At 33.8% G+C, this 20161-nt stretch overlaps 4 protein-coding genes across 8 annotated transcripts; 2 read left to right on the top strand and 2 right to left on the bottom strand.

The window, feature by feature from the left end:
- Positions 1-54: 54 nt before the first annotated feature.
- LOC104708132 (protein BOLA2) lies at positions 55-1458 on the bottom strand. The gene is made up of 3 exons (XM_010424633.2): positions 1181-1458; positions 463-485; positions 55-353 (listed from the first exon to the last, which is right to left on the bottom strand). Exons 1-3 carry the CDS (start codon positions 1238-1240, stop codon positions 158-160), a joined length of 279 nt encoding a protein of 92 aa, XP_010422935.1. The 5' UTR covers positions 1241-1458; the 3' UTR covers positions 55-157.
- On the top strand, positions 1454-4564 carry LOC104708131 (uncharacterized). Its single transcript, XM_087462782.1, has 2 exons — positions 1454-3375; positions 3531-4564. The coding sequence occupies exons 1-2, from the start codon at positions 1544-1546 to the stop codon at positions 4420-4422; spliced, it is 2724 nt and encodes a 907-aa protein (XP_087318908.1). The 5' UTR covers positions 1454-1543; the 3' UTR covers positions 4423-4564.
- A 3696-nt stretch (positions 4565-8260) lies between these two features.
- LOC104708130 (putative mediator of RNA polymerase II transcription subunit 26c) lies at positions 8261-11391 on the bottom strand. The gene is made up of 10 exons (XM_010424631.2): positions 10200-11391; positions 10045-10113; positions 9862-9944; positions 9691-9764; positions 9551-9603; positions 9440-9473; positions 9207-9352; positions 9038-9116; positions 8665-8948; positions 8261-8405 (listed from the first exon to the last, which is right to left on the bottom strand). Exons 1-9 carry the CDS (start codon positions 10635-10637, stop codon positions 8833-8835), a joined length of 1092 nt encoding a protein of 363 aa, XP_010422933.1. The 5' UTR covers positions 10638-11391; the 3' UTR covers positions 8261-8405; positions 8665-8832.
- A 2122-nt stretch (positions 11392-13513) lies between these two features.
- LOC104708129 (THO complex subunit 1-like) lies at positions 13514-18057 on the top strand. Of its 5 annotated transcripts, none has more exons than XM_087462777.1 (20): positions 13514-13758; positions 13904-13987; positions 14104-14178; positions 14262-14367; positions 14563-14708; positions 14792-14863; positions 14985-15057; positions 15156-15221; positions 15318-15364; positions 15551-15622; positions 15754-15879; positions 16014-16079; positions 16156-16197; positions 16334-16447; positions 16541-16623; positions 16842-16908; positions 17047-17118; positions 17214-17264; positions 17353-17412; positions 17489-18057. In XM_087462777.1, exons 1-20 carry the CDS (start codon positions 13756-13758, stop codon positions 17867-17869), a joined length of 1806 nt encoding a protein of 601 aa, XP_087318903.1. In that variant the 5' UTR covers positions 13514-13755; the 3' UTR covers positions 17870-18057. The 5 variants fall into 5 exon arrangements, with proteins under 5 accessions (XP_087318903.1, XP_087318906.1, XP_087318905.1 ...); XM_087462780.1 differs by having other exon boundaries at positions 13516-13758; positions 15318-15434; XM_087462779.1 differs by having other exon boundaries at positions 13516-13758; positions 13849-13987.
- Positions 18058-20161: the final 2104 nt, after the last annotated feature.

Raw genomic sequence — 20161 nt, 5'->3', positions numbered from 1 at the left:
CTAATCGTTTTGCTCGTATTGTTAATAATAGACAAAAAGAGATGAGTCTTTGTGTATAGTAAAATAGTCTAATAGATTTTGCATGTGACCAAAAAGTATCAAACATAGTAATGATCTGTTCTTTTGTCCATGAAGCCTTAAAAGACAGAGTTTCAGTTCAAGCGTCTTTGGATGGAGTTGCAGAGTCTTGTGATGGCTTCCATTGTTGTGGAGTCTGAGCTTTCTTGATAGAAAGCGCATGAATCTCCTTCATTTCTTCTTCAAGTGCAGCATTCACCATACGGTGCCTCTCCAACAATCTCTTCCCTTCAAACTGTTCAGAGACAACCTCTATCTCAAAACTTGCACCACATCTGCAAAAAAATTAAAACAGTTTAGATGAAAAGTTTTAAGTACCAAGAGATTACACCCTAAGCCGGAGAATTAAAGATGTATGAGATTATAGGAAAATCATGTACTTACCCTCCAGATATGTCAATGACTTCCTGGTACACAAAAAAAAAAAAAAACAATGTTCAGTAAGACATTCCACAAGAAGATCACACTCTTGAACTAAAACAATTGAAAAGAGAAATAGATAGATATTGGAGTAACTTCAATCTTCACATGTTGTAAAGCAATGAAAACTATACATATATCATTGCACTAGAAACAACCTAAGATTTGGTTTTCGAGTTCTAATTCACAAATTAAAACATTGACACATGTAAAACTTCTCGAATAAGAACACTCAGCTCCAAAGTTCCTAATACAACATCATCAGATCCTGAGTTCATACCACACAGTATCAAAATTACACCTAATCTACTCCAACATATACACAGAAAGATAAAAACACATAGTGATGATGGTTAATTCCTAAAGATGGCTAAGACTACAAAACATACTACCCCTCTTTATGGTCCAAATATTAAAGTTTATAGTCTGATATACAAGTGAGCAGTTCAAAAATCTCAAATTTCGCAATTTTAGCAGACCAATCTTCTTCTAAAAGAAACAAAAACATGTATGTGTACTAATCTGAAGATAATTCACTTAGGCGATCAGGGTTTCAAATTTTCCCCCAAAAGTTTCAAACAAAAGACACAACCATATACGCACAGACAACAAAATTTCGAAAGAAGACGCAATCAAAGAGATTAAATCGAAAGAAGAATAAAGCAATTCGAAGAAAACTCACGAGATGAATAGGGTTAAGTTTCGAAGTCAATGAAGCTTCCACTTGCTCCTTCGTCACCATCTCTCTCTCTCTCTCTCTGCTTTCCCAAACGACGTTTCCCTCAAATCCCTAATTACTACTTTATCGAATTAGAATATTAAACCAACACTATTTGGTTTTGGTTTAGCGAAAATTACGGTTTATTTTGGTTCAATGTTTCAATTGGGATTTAATTCGGTTCTCGACAAATAAAAATAAGTAACTAGGGTTTAAGCAGTGCTTTCCTTTGTACTTCACTTCGTCTTCTTCCTCACTCCTAAAACCCTAAAAAAAAAGTCTCTCCATTTTTTCTCACCGGAAGCAGTAATCATCACTTCTCCCACCATGAAATTGAGATCTCTACCATCCAAATCTCTTCTCTTTCGCCTCTCTTCTTCCTCCTCCACAACCCAATCTCCCCATCGAGCCATCGCTTTTCTCGTCACTAACCTTCATTCCTCTCCATACTCCACCACCTCCGGCTCCAGCTCCGGATCCGGATCCAGCCATTCTACTTCAAGACGTCCTCAGCACGACGAAGAGTCTCGATCCGTTAGGGTTCCGGTCTGGTGGGACTTCCAAGACTGTCCTTTGCCTGTGGGAGCCAATGTCTACAAAGTAGCACAGTCCATCACAGCGGCTATCAGAAACAGCGGAATCAAAGGTCCTATCACCATCACTGCCTTCGGTGACGTCTTACAACTCCCCAGATCAAGCCAAGACGCTCTCTCCGCTACTGGGATCAGTCTCACTCATGTTCCTAACGGTGGTAAGAACAGTACTGATAGATCTCTGATTACTGATCTTATGTGTTGGGTTTCTCAGAACCCACCACCAGCACATCTCTTGCTTATCTCTAGCGACAAGGAGTTCGCGAGTGTGTTGCATAGATTGAGGATGAGCAATTACAACATCTTGCTTGCGAGCAAGTCATCAGCTCCTGGTGTTTTGTGTAGTGCTGCTTCGATTATGTGGGATTGGGATGCGTTGATCAAAGGAGAGTGTGTTACTGGTAAGCATTTTAATCAGCCTCCTGATGGTCCTTATAACTCTTGGTATGGTCACTATAGGATTCCTCTTCTTGACCCTTTTGCTATTGCAACTACCACCACTGAGCAGTCGTCTAGTGTGAAAATTGAAGAAGTTTCCGAGTCTTGTACTAATTCGAGTTCTGTTAATCTTCGTCGTATTCCGAAAGAAGTTGTTGACAAGATTCGTATGGTATTGAGTTTATGTCCCAAGGGGACGCCTATTACAGAACTACGAGCTGAGCTGACTAAGAGCAACGTGGCTATTGATAAAGATTTCTATGGACATAAGAAGTTTTCTAGGTTTCTACTATCTATGCCAGATGTCGTTAAGGTTACTGCAGCAAGTGACGGCTTGTTTATTGTTCGTGCTGTCGCCAAGAAGACTTCTCCTACACTACTTGATTCTAGTCCTGGCTTGGCTACTGCCGTTGATCAGAATATTAAAGAGAAGGAAACTGCTAATGCTTCATCTCCAAGACTGATTAGTAGTGTAGATCTTGGTGCTGAGAAAAGAAGAGATGACTCACTTGGAAAGAAGCTGGAAAGCGGAACGGAGAATGGTAAGCATGTCAAAGAGCAAGCACCAGAGATTTCCCACGAGCCCATTCTGGTCAGCCCGAAAGACGTTAAGTCAAATGACAAACCCGTGGTGATGAATCAAGTCGCTCTTACTGTGGGGAGTGATTCTTCCATGGAAGACGGTTTTTTTCAGAAGCTAAAAAGACTATGGTATGGTTCATCTGAGATGGAATCAGAGCATCTCCTAGGAAGTAAAAGTGTTTCTGGAAGTGGAGACAAAGACAAAGGGGATAAGGACTTAAAGTCATCAAGTCAGGGAAGTGATTCCATGTCTCAAATCTCACCTCCTTTCGTTGCTGAGTCTGTGGAGGAGGTAAAAGTAGGAACTGATGAAGTAGGCAGTAAAGATAACGATGCAAGTCCAGGCTTTTTAGGTCGCCTTTTCAAGAGTTTCAAGTTTTGGGGAGAGAGCCCGATGTCTAGCAAAGATTCTACTGGGAATCAGGAGCTGGTCAATGTTGAGTCTCAAGTACACGACATGTTTGCGAAAGAGTCTTTCTGGAGTGATGTTGAATCTTTCATTAATTCTCCAAGAGGCTTTGCTATAGTATCTCACTCAAGGACAAGGTGCTTACAATCTGTCAATCTCTTCCTCCTGATTCGGCAGGATATTGAATTAGATATTGATTATTGTGTATATTTAACTTAGGTTTAGTACGACTACAGTTTGTTCCTGGATTAGCCTTTCATTAATGCTGTGTATTATTTCTTAACCTGGTCAGGGAGGTGATGGCTAAAAATCTGCAGGAGGAAGGGCCTTCGTGTCTCAGACAGCTTGATGAGTCAAGCATGCTTCATTTAGTTACCTTATTAATATCACATAAGAAACTGATTGAAGAAGACCCCTCTTCTTCCCTACCATTCAGAATCATCAAAGGATCTACCCCTGGCCACCGTCATGCTTCAAACGGTTTGAGCTCAATATTCTCGGATATTTCAAAATCACAGCCGCAGAAACAAGATGGTGCGAAAAGAGGCAAGAACGTTGCTCATGCTGGGGTTTCTGTTGGTTCTATGGACCAAAAGCAGCTGGAAAGATACAAAAGTAATGCAGTTGCGGATTGTCAGAAGCTGTTAAAGAAGATAACAGTGGAAAAGCCTGAAGGGTATAACCTGATTCGTTTCAGGAAAGACTTCTTAGAGGAATACGGGTACCATTTAGCTGTTGACAAGCTCGGTCATGAAAGCCTACAGTCTTTGATTCAAGTAATGCCTGGAGTGAGAATAACATCTGGATACATTCTTCCTTCAGCTCCTTCACCAAATGCCAAGTCAAAAGAAGATCATTCGGACTTTTTATTCGAAGAACTCGGTCCAGTTTCTGACGCAACAACCAACCACCTGACGAACAAAAAGCTTCCAGTGTATGAACCATCACTCTCAGATGATGAAGAAGACTCTGGTTCAGAGAAAGATAACCAGGAGAAGAAGAAACAAGAGATGATGAATAGAGAAGGTAAAGAGAGCTCGTTATTGCAAATCCTGGATTCTTATTACACAAACAAAGATGAGGAATTTAAGAAGGAGAAATCAGAGGAGAGAAAGCTTGTAAGCAGCAGTAGAAAGCAAAAGCCTCCAAAGACATATTCTTTTGTTAAAGATTCAGAAGTCTAGCGAGTCAGAGAGCATTGTAGTTAAGGAATCTCCCCAGAAAAAAAATGAGTTGTAATTAGTAGAAGCATGTTTTAGGTTTGGTCTATGGTAAACGGAATCCGGTTGAGTCGAAATAAAATCAGATTGGTTCAAACTCTCAAAATTACAGTTTAGTAGCAGATCGCATTGCATAAATTTGTTGATTAGATTTTTGTTTTGGTGATTTTCTTTATTAAATATGGCAATGGCATGGTTACTTAATTAATACAATGTTAAGGTATAAAGCATGGAATGAGAAAAGGAGAAAAGAAAATGTATAAAGCATAGAGCTTATTTAAACTTCATCATTCGATAAAGCGATGATGACATGCTTTTTGGTTATAAGTTAGGTATTAAACAGTTACATATAAAAAATCTATAATAGTTTATTGTTGACTGCTAAAGTTCTTTGAAACTAAAATGAAAAATTTGGTGGAGGTTTCAACTTTCAATTTTGTACCAATTTTTACTAATTCTTTTCAAGGTTCAAGTTTTTTTTTTTTTTTTTTTTTCTGAAAGATGTAGTTAAGTTTTAAGTAAACTAGGTTTTGAATCCACTTTATTTGATATATTTTGACAAAAATTATATATGATTGATTACGGTAATAGAATATTATCTCATAAAAAAATTAAAATTATTACTAAGGACAAAATTAAATTTCAGATACACAATTTTTTAAAATATAAAAATCAGTTGTGTTATAAAATAAAATCTGATAAAAAATCATAAATTTAACTTGATGTCTAGGCGAGGCAAATCAAACTGATGACCTCACATATCCTAAATCATTTTCTTTGACAACCAGAAAAACGAAACAATTTTATAATCATGAATTTAACTCGTTTTCATATTTAATTGATCGCTACCACCTATGTTTTCGTGTTTTTTATTCAATGTTTTCTTATTTTTCATATTCTTTCTTGTCATTTTCATTGTCAAATTTTGTATTGTCATCGTAACTTTTACCGTTTGATTCTTCGTTATACTCTTTTTCTTCTTCTTCCTCGTCAACTTCTTCACATTCTTCCACTGAAAAACCCTTTTTTAGACTACCACACAACTTGTTAACCCATCAAACTCCAAGAACAAAATCATTTCTTTTCTCATAAAATTTGTGAAATTCACGATTACCAGCATAGTCAACACATGCACCCAATTATTGACAATTTTATCCATATACTTATTTGGTTTTAGATCCACGCGTTTAGAAACTTCTCAAACCAAAATTCTTACTTGGTTTATAATATTTTAAATACATAATAAAATATACTAATAATTATTTATTTAATATGAATCATATGATATATAGAAATATGAGTACACTATAAGAACATATTAATTATAAATAAATAATATCAATTATATTATATCATCAAATAATATCAACCGTATCATATTATCAACTAACTGTAATCGTATATAACAGTAACCGCTTGAACCGTAACCGTATTTAAACGTAACCATTTAACCATTTGTTAAACGGTTCTGGTTAAGGTTATAAAAATTTCTAACCATAACCGATTGTTATTAAACCTTAACCGTGACAATCGTAACTCTGGTCATGCCTATGTATAGCTAATAAAGCATGTGTGTTTGTCGTCCATCTTTCTTCTTTAAACCTCAAAATTTGACTCAAATAACAAATTAAGGTCTTGCGATGTCAATCCTTTTTCCTTAGACTCAAAAATAAAAAATCAATGAAAGAATATCAACTCATCTCTAAAATCATACACAAAAATATGTTTTACAGCTCATAAGAAATAAAAAGCACAAATGTAAATAAATAAGATAATTTATGTTTTGCATCAATATTTATAATATTTTAAACTTTTAAAAGGTTTCTAAATATAAAATTTGAACCTTTTAAAATTTTTCAATATTTATAATATTTAAACTTTTAAAATTTAAAACTTATAATATTTAAAAAAAAATAAAAGCTAAGAACTTTTAAAAGTTTCAATATTTATAATATTTAAACTTTTAAATTTTTTAAATATTATAATATTTTTTTGAAACTGTTTAAAATTTTAATTTGATCAAATAAAAAACCATATCAAACCAAATAAAACTTTTGAACTTGGATGCATGATAAATCAAGCTTTCCTGCTCATTCGTTGTTGGAAGCATATTAATCTTATTTATACTGGTTCTGAACCATTGTCTAAATAATTTCTAGCCAATGTGAGATATTGTGCTTAGTTCTTTGATTTCCATAAATTTAAAATTTTTTTTTTTCTAAAAAATTCTGTAAATTTAAAAAATGTTAATGAATGACATGTCAAATCATGATGTTGTTTAAAATAACTCTTAATATAGAAAATCTTGAAAATTGTATAAAATGTTAATAAGTGATATGTCAAATTTCTATTGGTTGTTTAAAATCCTATATGGACGGTCTTAAGAGCTTATAGCTCCTACTTTTTATTAGTATAGATAAGTAGTAAAACAAAAGTAATTAATGAAACTGTGGTGGCGTACATGTGATGTGGAGTTGCTTGGTGGATTATCTTTGTCACTTGAGTCTTCTCAATGGACACACACACTCAATTAAAAATACACAACAATAAAAAAGTACTTCAAATTTGGATAAAGAAAACAAAAAATTTGATCTATTATTTTAAGAGCAATCTTGTCTTGTTCCCTTGAAATATACCAATATTAAGTAGCATTAAAAGCCTATGTATACATATTTTAATACAACTAAGATTTAACCCGCGGTACATCGTAGGACAATATTTTTAATTTTAAAAATTTAAAATTTATATTGTATTTATTTGTTATTTTATTGTTGTTTTATTAATTTTAAAAATATAAAATTTTACAGGTATTTGATATAAATATTCAAAGTATATGATTTTTGTGGTGTTTACAAGGTTTTAACCCGTGTTGTATATGTATAGTATAGTAATACATTTATCTCCTGATACACATCTAAAAATGTTTTAAAAAAGAACAATTCCACTTAACTCCCTATATGGGATTAATGGCAACCCGTCTCACCAAAATCAAAATAAGTTTTTGCGTAAAAAAAATAATCAAAATAAGTTTTTTTTTATCAAGTTTAATTATGTTAATTTTTTTACCAAATTAGCATATTTTTATAGTTTATAATTTTTCCATGTCAATATATATAGTTTATGATAATTAATAGAATTTTATTTTTTTTGGTAATTCCTCAAAAAATAAAAAATAAACCAAATTATATGGGGGTTTTCAACATATTTGATGTGACATTTTATAATGGATTTTTGGTTTAGGAAATTTATTAATGTTAATATAATTATGGATATTGTAAACTTTTGTTATGGAAAATCTGTTGTATATCATTTAAATTTAAGAGATTCTAGCATCCATAAAAATAGTTTTTGAGATTTATTGAGTAAAACTTTAATGGCTAAAGTTAGTTTTGGAAAAATCAGAATGTATCGATGTTGTTAAGATTTTATGGCAATAAATGTAACAAATGTTGGTCAATGTAAGAAATGTTAGTATTTGAGTTTTTCTACAATGTTATTTATGAAATTGTTTTAGGGGTTAATGTTGTAAAAAAAAATTTAATAAATAAAACTTAAAGAGCATAAATCAAAATATACTTCAAAAATATTAATAAAGATGATTAAAACACATACAGCTCATGCGTATCCACAATGATTCGGTCAAAAAGATAATTAAAAATGTGTCTTCTTCATCATCAACCAATGCCATTACGGGTCTCTAGGCTATAGTAATTACTAATTAGTAATACCAAAGTCAAAAAGATTTAATTGCTCATTTTTTGTTTTCATCTGCTTTCTTGAATCTGAAAGATAAAGTTCGACGTAGTAAACTAAACACTTATCTTTTGATTTATGGGTACTCTATCGTAAACCTAAAAATCACTTTACAAGACTGACCCGTTAATTAGAAATTGAATATACATTGACTGTAACTGATATATTAAAAAACCTTCCTGCAAACCGTGAATCTGCAAGAGAAGAAACATTAAAAAGGTCAAATCTTTTAATAAAATTGGCATTAAACAAAAGAATCAGTTGCTATAAGAAAATCAGTCTATTTAAAAAGCTAGATTTTATGCACATCATTGTCTAAAAAAACAAAAAATACAAATTGATTTTTTTTTCGAATCTATTATTAATAAAAATCCAAGAAAATTATGTTCTTTATCAGAAAAGAAAGAAAAAAATTATCGTAGTAACAACAAAATAGAAAACAAGTGTACCCACCAACTCAATTCCAAATTCTTGAAACATTTTTTTTTAGAATTCACTGTCTTCTTGTGTGTCTCAAAAACAGAGCTTTTGTTCTCTGTCTTTTTTGCTTTTTTGAATCTTCTTCCTCGTTTCACTTAACTCTCTCTCTCTCTCTCTCCCTCTCTCATCATTTTTTTCAATCTACCAGTGTCTACCACCACCTTGAGAACTGCCGCCTTTTCTTGGAAAAAATCCACCTTTCTTAGGTTTTGGGATCTCATGAATGTCCATCACCTGTATAGTCCTTTGCTTTTTAGCTGCATTCAAAATCATACACACCATTCAGGAAACGATCCAATCAAGTTAAAAATGTTTGAAACTAAAACAGAAGGAAGTTTTAAAAAACCATTCTCGGCGTGTCTGTAGTTTTGTTGTAGCCTTTTCCGTGCTGTGTCGAAATCAACTTCTTTATGCTCTTTGTCCCTCTGCAATAACCAAAAACCAAATTGATCACACCTGACATAGTATAAGAGTCTTTCTAACATTTGATATTAGGATCTTGTTTGGCAATGTACCTGCATGTTCTGTTGAGAAGGAGATGGGCGAGAAGGTTTAGCTGGAGAAGGAGATTCTCTCCTAGGTGGAGGAGCAGCAGCAACAGGTCTTGGTTTTCTCTCTGGCTCGGTAATGTTACTGTTCCTGCTTGAACCCGAAGATCCATCTGTCGAAAACAGGAAAAGGAATAAGCGTTACGGATTACAAATGGTGAAATGATCAAAATCTTATAGTCATTGTTTTAATAACTTACTCTGAGGAACCGGTGAATATCCGAAATCAGGTACCTGCCACAAAAGAAAACGATAACAATTGATGAAGCTCAATGACTAAAACAAAAGTCTAGAAGCGTCTCGGACTTTACCTGTTGGCGATTACTGTTATGGAGAGCTTTCTGCACGGGTGAGTCCTCATCGGCTACAATGAACAGATTTGATTGTTCTGAGATTGATAAGAATGATGCTTGTTCTGAGAGATTCAGAGTTTATTATATTATCTCTTTACCTATCAAACTCGGAGGTTCAAGATCACCAGGCTGGTTAAATTTGACCCATTCGTCAACTGTTTCCTTCCATTTTCTGCAGAGACAAGAAGTAAAGAGTTGAATTTAGAAATCAAGATAGGTTGAATAAGAGTGAGCAGTAAAGTTTCTGTCTTCTGAATTCTGATCTTAACTTGACAAGCTGTTTAGCTAATCTCCGAACATTGTTCGATGGATGCTTCCGAACTCGATTCACATGCCTCCCAATATCAGTTTCCTAACGTGACCATTTAAAATTTCAAAAAACTATCAAAACAAATTGAAGAATCAATCAAAGAGTGTCCTCATCGTGTTTAGATTCAAGCTATTAGTACTACCTGAAGAGCTTGGAATGTTATGTCCATGTCTTCCAGGTTCTGAAGCAACTCAACCAAAGAATCTTCAGACTGAAACCAAACCACAAACAAAAACAAATTCAGTCTTCAGATTTCCAAAATCAAGATCCAAAGGTGAAAGAACATTATTAGCAAACCAGATCAGGATCTTCAAGTCTCTCCTTGATATCAAGAATACTCTTCTGCTCATCATCAAACAAACCAGCAAACGGATCGAAATCATCATCGTCTTCACCATTAACAGATTTCTCTCTTACTTCTTCTTCCTCTGCTGCTGCTGCTACTGCTACTGCTTCTCCTTCTTCTTCTTCTTCTTCTTCCTCCTCCGTCTCCTCATGAATCCTCCCATTAACCCTACCAACCGCCGCTTCTGCAACGCTTCCGCCGCCACCGAAATCGCAGTTTCTACACTTATTGGCCATGGAAGTCGCGTAGAGACGCTCGACGATGTTATCTCTCCGTCGCTTCAACTCTTGACCGTAGTCAAGGGACGCAACGAGAATCGCCGTATCTATAAATGTCCAAACATCAACACCTGCGTTATCCATAACCGATCGGAAATCATCCAAATCCATTACCGCCGGCGACGAACCTTTTCAAGTTTTTGGTTACTTCTAATAAAAGAAATCACAAAACAGAGCAAATCGAATTGGTAATTTACAGAACCAGATCTAAAAGATGAATTCGATTCATCATCGGAATCGTGAAGAAGAACCAAATACAAAGTTTATAGGATTCTCAAATATGTTTAAAAGATAAAACAAATTAAAAAAAAAAAACGTAAGAATCAGATTGGTAAATCCAGATTGACAAAAAAAAAGGAAGACACTTTCGAGCTTTTTGATGAAGCTTTTACTGTTACGAGGAAGAGAGAAGAAGAAGAAAGGAAAAAAACAGAAACAGAGGTCTTCTTCTCACATAAGATCAAATAAGGAAATGGCAAATTAAAGAAGAAAAAAAAAAAAAAAGGAAGAAGAAAAGGAATATTCCAAATTTGAGGCTTTAGAACTTGGTTTGGGGGGTTATTGCTTTTTCTTTCATTCTTCTACAAGTTTTTTTTCTATTTTTTTTGGGTCTGTTAAATATTATTTATTCAGACAGAACCAATGACAAGTAAAATGAAAATTTAAGACAAAAAATAAAAAGAAAAAACAGAAAATGGGATTTGCTTTATTGATGAGATGAGGGGAGGGATGCTCTCTTCTTGTCACAGAGCAAAGCAAAGCAAGTTGGTTTGTTGTGGTTGGGGAGATGAATAGCTAGAGAGATGTTAGACAGAGAGATGTGAGTGTTTTTTTTTCAATAATGGCGTTTACTTTTTTTAGTTTCTTTTTTAATTGGAGAGAAAACATTTACATGTTTCGACATTTTCGTTAATGGGCCTATTAATTTTGGGTCCATAAGAAATTAATTAGTACTCTACCCCATGACTTCGAAAACAAATCTGTGCAGCCGCAAGCCTCCCCTTCGGAAACCGTTGTATATCCTCTATGCAATTCCGTGAATTCTTGACTTGCCTTCGTCCTCACACTAAAAGAGTAGACTATGTCATCGTTCAAAAACACTTTCACTGGCTCCATATATAATCCAAAGGCGATGTATATTCTGGTCGTCCATGTCACAACACACAGACAGAAGAAACCAATGTTGGAAGACGCTAAAACCTTGGGAATATAGGCGCCCAAATGGATAGAGGCTAGCGCAGTCTTGGCGTTTTATCGTGAGGTAAACGATACTCTGATCGTGAGGAACTTCAAATTCAACGAGTTTGGTAATTTTGTATTTGTAGCTCTTTCGTTCGATAAATCGGTGATCAGTCTCTAGAGCAAAACAAAGCAAAGCAAATTGGTTTGTTGTGGTTGGGAAGATGAACAACTAGAGAGATATGTTAAAAGAGAGAAGTGAGTGTTTTTTTTTTTCAATAATGGCGTTTGCTTTTTTTAGTTTCTTTTTTAATTGGAGAGAAAAATGAAAATTAATAAGCAATAACCTAAGTTTTACACAAATGTTTTATATTAACAAGACAGTTTATGTGCAGTGTAGTGTAGTGGCTAAAATGTTTTTATTTTATTTTATAAATGAATAACTTTTTATGGTCTAGATAAATAGAAAAGATAGTCATAAGAGTAAATGTTTTAAATTTGTTGTTGTGATAAAAAACTGGTTTTGAAACCGCGATTTTAAGTTTATGACAAACTTTTCTCATAATTTTTCCTATTTCTATATTTCAAATATGACTCTCTCACAAGCCAACAAGTATTATTTTTGTTTGTTTGAAATATGCGCATATATAGTTCAAGTTTCAAGATGTTTAATTGGTTACAACAAGGGATTATACTCACGATTAAAGTAAAATACTATTACCGTTTAAACATTTTAAGTGGAGTATAATTTAATCACACCCCATAAATGTTTGGGGATCAGTATAGTTGTTTCCACTATTAAGTATTAACCCATTTTTATTAGTATAAATATAAGTTTAATAGTTTCATAATTAATTTATAAATATAATGGGCCTAAAACTACATTATCTATATATACATTTTTAAAGATATTTAGCAAATAAATTATGGAGTTGGAACTTATTTACAGTCATGTCATTAACATTAATTTTAATTATTTTTTATTTTAAATAATATCAAATTTGGAATATAACTTACGAAAATTTTCTCCTATTCAAATTTCCAAAAGTATCGGACACCCATTAACATTGAATATTTTATATTTAATTAATTCATTCTCTAAAAAATTGTTGATAATAACTTATTTTCATTTGTTTAAAAGCCAAGTGATTAAACTGTTGATAATATCTTTAATTTTAAAAAACATTTAGGACCCGAACTGACACAAATTGTTAAAAAAAATTACTTTTTCACCGAAGTGTTTTTCAGTAGCTAATATATTAATATATAGATTTTTGATCTATACTAATAAGAAACAAATGATATAAATCAAACTTTACAAGAAAAACACTCCACCATTTTAATTGACTAGCACAACTATAAATACAAAAGTGTTAAATGATACAGAGATAAAATAACCAAAATTACAAAGTCAAATTACAGTATACTCATATAATTAGAAAAATAAAGTATATTATGTAAGTCCATTATCTCTACATTGTAAATGAAAAAAAAAATCACAAAAAATAGATTTGTTTACTAAATTAAATTTAATGAATAATAAGAATATCCTAATTTGTATATAATAAACCACTACATCTAGACAATGAAAATTATACACTATATAATGTATTGATGTAAAACTATAGTAGATTAAAAATATAAAATATATTATATACATAAATAGTTAATATAATAAAGAAATTTTATATTGCATTTCTGAACAAAAAATATAGTTCAACTGGTGAATATCTACAAAAAAACTACACATTGACAAAAAGCCCATTAACCAACAAAAATAATAAAAAGACTCGAACGAACAATTTTTTGTAAACAATTCTTCAACAAAAAAAAAAAAAAAAAATGTGTTTGTAAACAACAAAAAAGAAAAAAAAAAAAAAACCCTAAAATAAATGAGACTGTTCTCTTCTTTCTCTTTCCCTTGTTAAATCAAGCTTTTGGCCTCCGCTTCAATTTTGGATCAACTCGTAACGGTCGCAGTGTCTAACCCTGGGCGACTCATAGTCCACATAATCTTCGTGTTTCTCCGGGAGGTGGTTCCTTTTTGCAAATGGTATTCTACGATTGTGCCTTTGTTTTACTTTGGGTTCTTCTTGTTAATTCTATAGCACTGACTCCTATATTTAAAGATTTCGAAATACAGATATGATTATAATTGTGGTTGTATCTTTATACCTGCTTTGTGGTTCTTCGTCAAGGATGAATTTAGAGATGCTATATTGCAACGAGCTCCAATTGAAAGCTTTGCCCTCAAGACTGTTCAAGAGTTTATACAACCTCAGGTAAGCTCTTTGTAATCCCCAGCTACCATAGTTTTCAATTCCTATTTGTAGATCGCTAAATCTGTGTTACTTGATCTTACTCCATTGTCTTTTTATCTTATATGATCTCTGAGCAGAAACAAACAAAGTTGGCTCAAGATGAAAACCAAATGCTTGAAAACATGCTCCGGACATTACTGCAGGAGCTAGTGGTCTGTTGGTTTCTCCACTTGTATGCATATGCTTGTTGATTTAGTTTCTGTGTGGATTTATCTTTGTGTGTTTGGGGTTTCAGGCTGCTGCTGCGCAATCAGGAGATGATCAGATTATGCAGTATGGTCAGTTGATTGATGATGATGATGATGATCAAAATATACATGGCCAGATTCCTCATCTTCTAGGTTTGCAATTTATTTCAAAGCAGTCTGATTTGCATAGTTCGTTTATATAGGTGCAAGTGTGTGCCCATAAAACATCTTATTCTCTTGTAGTCTATTGTGTCTATTGCTTACTTTCTCGTGCTTGATTGTTGTTGTTGACTACTTTTGTCCAACCTCTGGCTCTCACCATCTTTTTTTTTTAATTGGTTTTGTTAGATGTTGTGCTTTATCTTTGTGAGAAAGAGCATGTTGAAGGTGGCATGATATTCCAGCTGTTGGAGGATTTGACGGAAATGTCTACTATGAAAAACTGTAAAGATGTTTTTGGTTATATTGAAAGCAAACAAGATATATTGGGCAAGGTATGTCTTTGATGAGATGGAAATTTTCCTCTGTGTATATGAGTATCTTGTATTTTTGACTTGGATGTTGCAATTATCTGCAGCAAGAGCTTTTTGCGCGCGGAAAACTTGTAATGTTGAGGACTTGTAACCAACTTCTCCGGCGACTCTCAAAGGTTTGTTATCTGCCACCAACTTCTACTTCCCTTTGTCAAACATATCATATAACTGCTTTTGCAGCTATAACACATCCACTCGTTGTTAATTCTTTTTCTGCTTTCACAATCTGGCAAACAGGCCAATGACGTGGTATTCTGTGGAAGAATCCTCATGTTCTTGGCTCACTTTTTTCCTTTATCTGAGCGATCAGGTAAGAATGGTGTCTCATAATTTATTGTATATATGATCCTTTTGTATGTGAATTGTTAGAAGTTGTGTAACGTTTATTTACTTGAGTTATTCTTACAGCCGTGAACATAAAAGGCGTTTTTAATACATCTAACGAAACCAAATATGAAAAAGATCCTCCAAATGGCAAGTAATTTTTTTTTACTATTGCTTTCTGGTCCTTATATCCATTACACTATTGTAAAACGTTTTACTTATTTTGTCTATGTCATTGCTTCTCAGGCATTTCTGTAGATTTCAACTTCTATAAAACATTTTGGAGTTTACAGGTGCGTATTAGTTAAAGGAACTTTGTAGGGAACTCTGCTGCTCCTTTATCATCAGGGTTGTCTTATAGAAGTAAAGAACTTGTGTTTGCTTATCGTACATAATCATTACTGGAGATAGCATCTCAGTTTTCCTTTTGTTTAGTTAGTTTATTGAGGTACTGATTGAGAATTATGTTATATTTCCAGGAGTATTTCTGTAATCCCGCTTCTCTTACTTCTGCATCTACCAAGTGGCAGAAATTTTCATCTAGTTTGGCGGTACGTGATCTATGGTTTTTGGCTATAAGCTTTACATGGTCTCTTACATATGTATATGCATAGTATAGAGAAGTCATGCCGGCGATAGTGGGAAATTTTCTTAGACCTCATATCTTGAACTGCCTGTGTAGGTTGTATTAAACACCTTTGACGCACAACCACTAAGCGAAGAAGAGGGAGAGGCTAATAGTTTGGAGGAAGATGCAGCAACTTTTAATATAAAGTACTTAACTAGTAGTAAATTAATGGGTTTAGAGGTAAGTATGATGTGGATGCTCACAAGCACATGCACATATTCTATATCTCTTTGTGTAGGAATGTATGTAACACGTTGACATACAAACTTCTGAACGTAGCAGTTTACACACTTTTTTTTTTCCTGTGGTCACAGTTAAAGGATTCGAGTTTCCGACGACATATTCTTCTCCAGTGCCTCATACTGTTTGATTATCTGAGGGTAAATCTCTCAAGAATTGCACGTTGAATTACTCTCTCTGGTATCTTGGTATAACTGACTCCTTGTTTTCTATTAGGCACCAGGGAAGAACGACAAAGATCTGCCATCTGAAACCATGGTTAGTGTTTTGCTTGTTCAATGGGAAAATGTCCTCTTGCTTTGCTTCAAAGGTTGACAAACCTGGCTTATATCTGAGTATTTGGGGGTTTATGCATACTCACTCAAAAGTATGGTTTATCTTTTCGGCCTAAAAGGAAGAGCTTAAGTCATGTGAGGATCGCGTAAAGAAATTGCTTGAGATCACTCCGCCTAAAGGAAAAGAATTCCTCCGTGCAGTTGAGCATATATTGGAGCGCGAAAAGAATTGGGTATGTGTGCTGCTTTCTCTCTTACTTGCTGCATGATTTCTCTGGCGTGAAGCCAAGGGTTGTTAAGTGTTTCTACAATATATACAATAACAGGTCTGGTGGAAACGTGATGGATGCCCACCATTTGAAAAGCAACCGATAGAAGAGAAATCACCGAATGCAGGGCAAAAGAAACGGTATGGGAAAACACCATTACACTTTGCTTTTATTAATGTAATCACATGCCTTGGTGGGTGTCTGCCATTAGACCATTAGCATACATTAGGTGCAACAAATTTATAGCGTTTCCCCGTGGTGATCTCTAAGTCAATTGCCCCTTGAAGAGATAAGCAACTAAGAAATCTAAAATGAAGAGTATTAAGGCTCCATATGTGTTACATTTTGCTTTTTACAGGAGGCAAAGATGGAGAATGGGGAATAAAGAACTCTCCCAACTTTGGAGATGGGCAGATCAAAATCCGGTATGTGTTATATTTCTTGCATCTCTGTTTGTTGATCTTGATGCCACATGCTATTCCACTCTCTTTCTCGACCGATTCTGTCTCTACAATAATTTTATCTCTGATGGCATGACCGATCAACATATTATGTCTCTACAGAATGCTTTGACTGATTCTCAACGTGTCCGAACCCCTGCCATTGCAGACTACTGGAAACCATTAGCAGAAGATGTGAGCTAACGTATTGCTTTATTATTCACAAACAACATTTCAAAAGTAATTAATATGTCTAATTAGTCCACCTGGTGTTTTACTAAAAATTTCAGATGGACCCGTCAGCTGGCATCGAAGATGAGTACCATCATAAAAACAACAGAGTAAGTTACTTGCTTTGCCTTACAACTTTATTTATAAGATGCTTTATTGAATCAGTCTCATGGCAGATTATTTTTACTGTTTTGATAGGTTTACTGCTGGAAAGGTCTACGGTTTGCAGCTCGGCAAGACCTGGAAGGATTTTCGAGGGTAAAACGTGCTTCAAATTCAATTTCTCAGTGCTCTATATGATTGATTTTAAACTTTTGTCTTTGTTTTCCTACAGTTTACTGATTTTGGAATCGAAGGAGTTGTCCCTGTTGAACTATTGCCACCTGAGGTCCGCTCCAAATATCAAGCTAAACCGAACGAAAAAGCAAAACGAGCGAAGAAAGAAGAAACCAAAGGTGGATCTCAGGAAACAGAGGGAAACCAGATTGGTGTTTCTAATAGTGAAGCTGAAGCTGAAGCTGAAGGAGGAAGAGGCGAAGCAGAGGCGATGGAAAGTGATGCTATTGCAGACACTCCTACACCTGAGGAACAACAAAGACACGGTGGTTCTGACACAGACAACGGTCAAGAGGCTGGTCAAATCGAAGACGCAGAGTCAGAAGAAGCTGGTTTGATGGACGCTGATCTTAATCATCCTCCTATGCCTGTCTCGTGAGTAAAATTTCAGTTTTTTCAACCCTTTCTTCAGTGGTGAATCCTTTGGATATGATGTCACAATGTATTGATGTTTATCAAACTGTGAGCAAAGTATTATTCTAAATATGTTTTGTATGAGTGCGATCATAAAGCTTACAACATGTTTTTATTGTTTTTCATTTCGTTTAATAAAAAAGACTATTGATATATCGGAGTTGATCGAAAATTTATAATATACTTCATATGTTTGCTTTGGGTTGGTAATGCAGCTCGTTTGATGTGTGTATACTACTAAACTGTACAAGTGTGTAATCCTAGCGATCAGAATCTTCTCATCTATTAATCATGTTTACTAAGATACTGGATTAGACAAGATATTAGAAAAAGTAGTTTTTATCACTCATACATTAAGAGATTTTACGTAATTTATCGTCTAGTGTAACACTTGATACATATTCACAGCTAATAAACATTGGACTCAATCGCAATCGAGTAGTAAGTACACACTTATAATCAAACAAGAAAATCAATTACTAAAGGGACTTAAAGCTAGAAGTGTCACTATACGCTATCAACTCAAACTTTATGTTTTGCCATCAATTTTTTAGTATATAAATGAGTGGTTTTTAGACATGTCACGATAAACACCACCGATCTTCATACAATAATAAGTTCATCATCTCACTGAGTTCATTTGCTCATTCGGTTTCTACCATACCTACATATTTCGCCATCTAATCTATATATAGTTATATTTCGTCTCACGTAGTAATTATGATATACTCTTTTGCTTCCGTCTCCGATCCTCTATGGACTATCAAACTTTCGCAATTGCTTTTGTATGCCTTTTAAAGCTTTTTGTAACCCTTTTAAAGTTTATTGTAACCCTTGTTATGTTTGAAGAACTTGTAAACTCTGTTCTAGAGGCTTTATTTGAATGAAAAAACGAGGCTGTTTGACAAAAAAAAAAAAAAAATCTACATATAGTGCTCCACACCCGTTGGCAAATGATTCGATTGGTCATGAATTACCGAATATTATCATTGAAACATACATTAGTCATAATAATATATCAAATAATACGTGAAGAATATATCAGTTCACGTTAGGGAATCGATTGAATCTGATTTGGTAATATTACTACGTACCTCCAAATCTCCAATCATTGATTGAAAAAAAGATAATAGTATATTACTATTGTTTAGTAGTTGTCAATGCCAAAACAAATCACCCTTATCAATTTACCCCGAACACTATTGAAGTGGTTGCTGCACTGTCATCAGGTAAGATCACCTTTGTCTTTATAAGTCGTTGCACTGTTACGACAAAAAAAAAAAAATGTCGACTCATAATGAAACTAAAAAAAATACATGTGGCACCGACGCTTGCTAATTTGCTTAAAAGAGCATGTGGCCCAAGCATTTGGAAAAAGAAACAGTGCACATATTAGCTTTCTATTCATAGATATATAAACACACTTATTAGCTAATATTAGCCTAACACTATATTTTTCATACATACAAAAGATATGAAGCCACAACTTTATTGGTACATGACTGAAAAAAACTTTCTTTAAAAAAATAAAATATAGAATTGTCGGCAAATGTACACATATGAATTCATATATATGATGTGATCTGAAATTCTCAATAATTTGAACATTTTTTTCCTATTGAACATAGATATTTGGGGGGGGTCAATAATACATTAAATTAGATAAGCAAACAGGAGAAAAAACAAATGGGACATAAAATGGTGGGCGAAGCCAAATTTAATTCCTTATAGTGTATCTATATATATATATATATATATATCTAGGCAAGAGTTAGTGAATAGAAGAAGAATTAGAAAATTGAATTCTGTATGCAAAGGGGCAAGGGAATGAAACATGCGCCAACATATACTCATTATAACTTAGGTGTATAGTAGTAGGTAAATACATTAATATTTTTTTAAAAACACAGTTAGAAGTAAAAAAAAAAACAATGTAGTCAACAAACATCCCTCTAAGCTTAAATTCTTGTACGTGAATTTATATACATTGGCCATGTTTAAGGCTTGTAAATTAGTCATGAAACAGAAGACAGAAGAACAAACAACAACACAGGGAAACAAATGTAACGAGAGAGCGAGAGAGAGCGAGAGAGAGAGAGGGGGTGGTGGTGCTCCAATGTTTACCCAATTTATAATTTTCTTTCGTCCTTTTCCGATGAAGAAAGACTCAATGAGTCAACAAAATTATTCATTTTTTTCCTTACGTCAATTTATATATAATACTAGTAGTATGTTTTTTTTACTTAATTCTACGTTC

Source organism: Camelina sativa, chromosome 8, assembly GCF_030686135.1.
Source record: "Camelina sativa cultivar CO46 ecotype springtype chromosome 8, ASM3068613v1".
NCBI lineage: Eukaryota > Viridiplantae > Streptophyta > Magnoliopsida > Brassicales > Brassicaceae > Camelina > Camelina sativa.
Note: the sequence above shows the minus strand (reverse complement) of the source record. Positions and strands in the feature narration are given on the sequence as shown.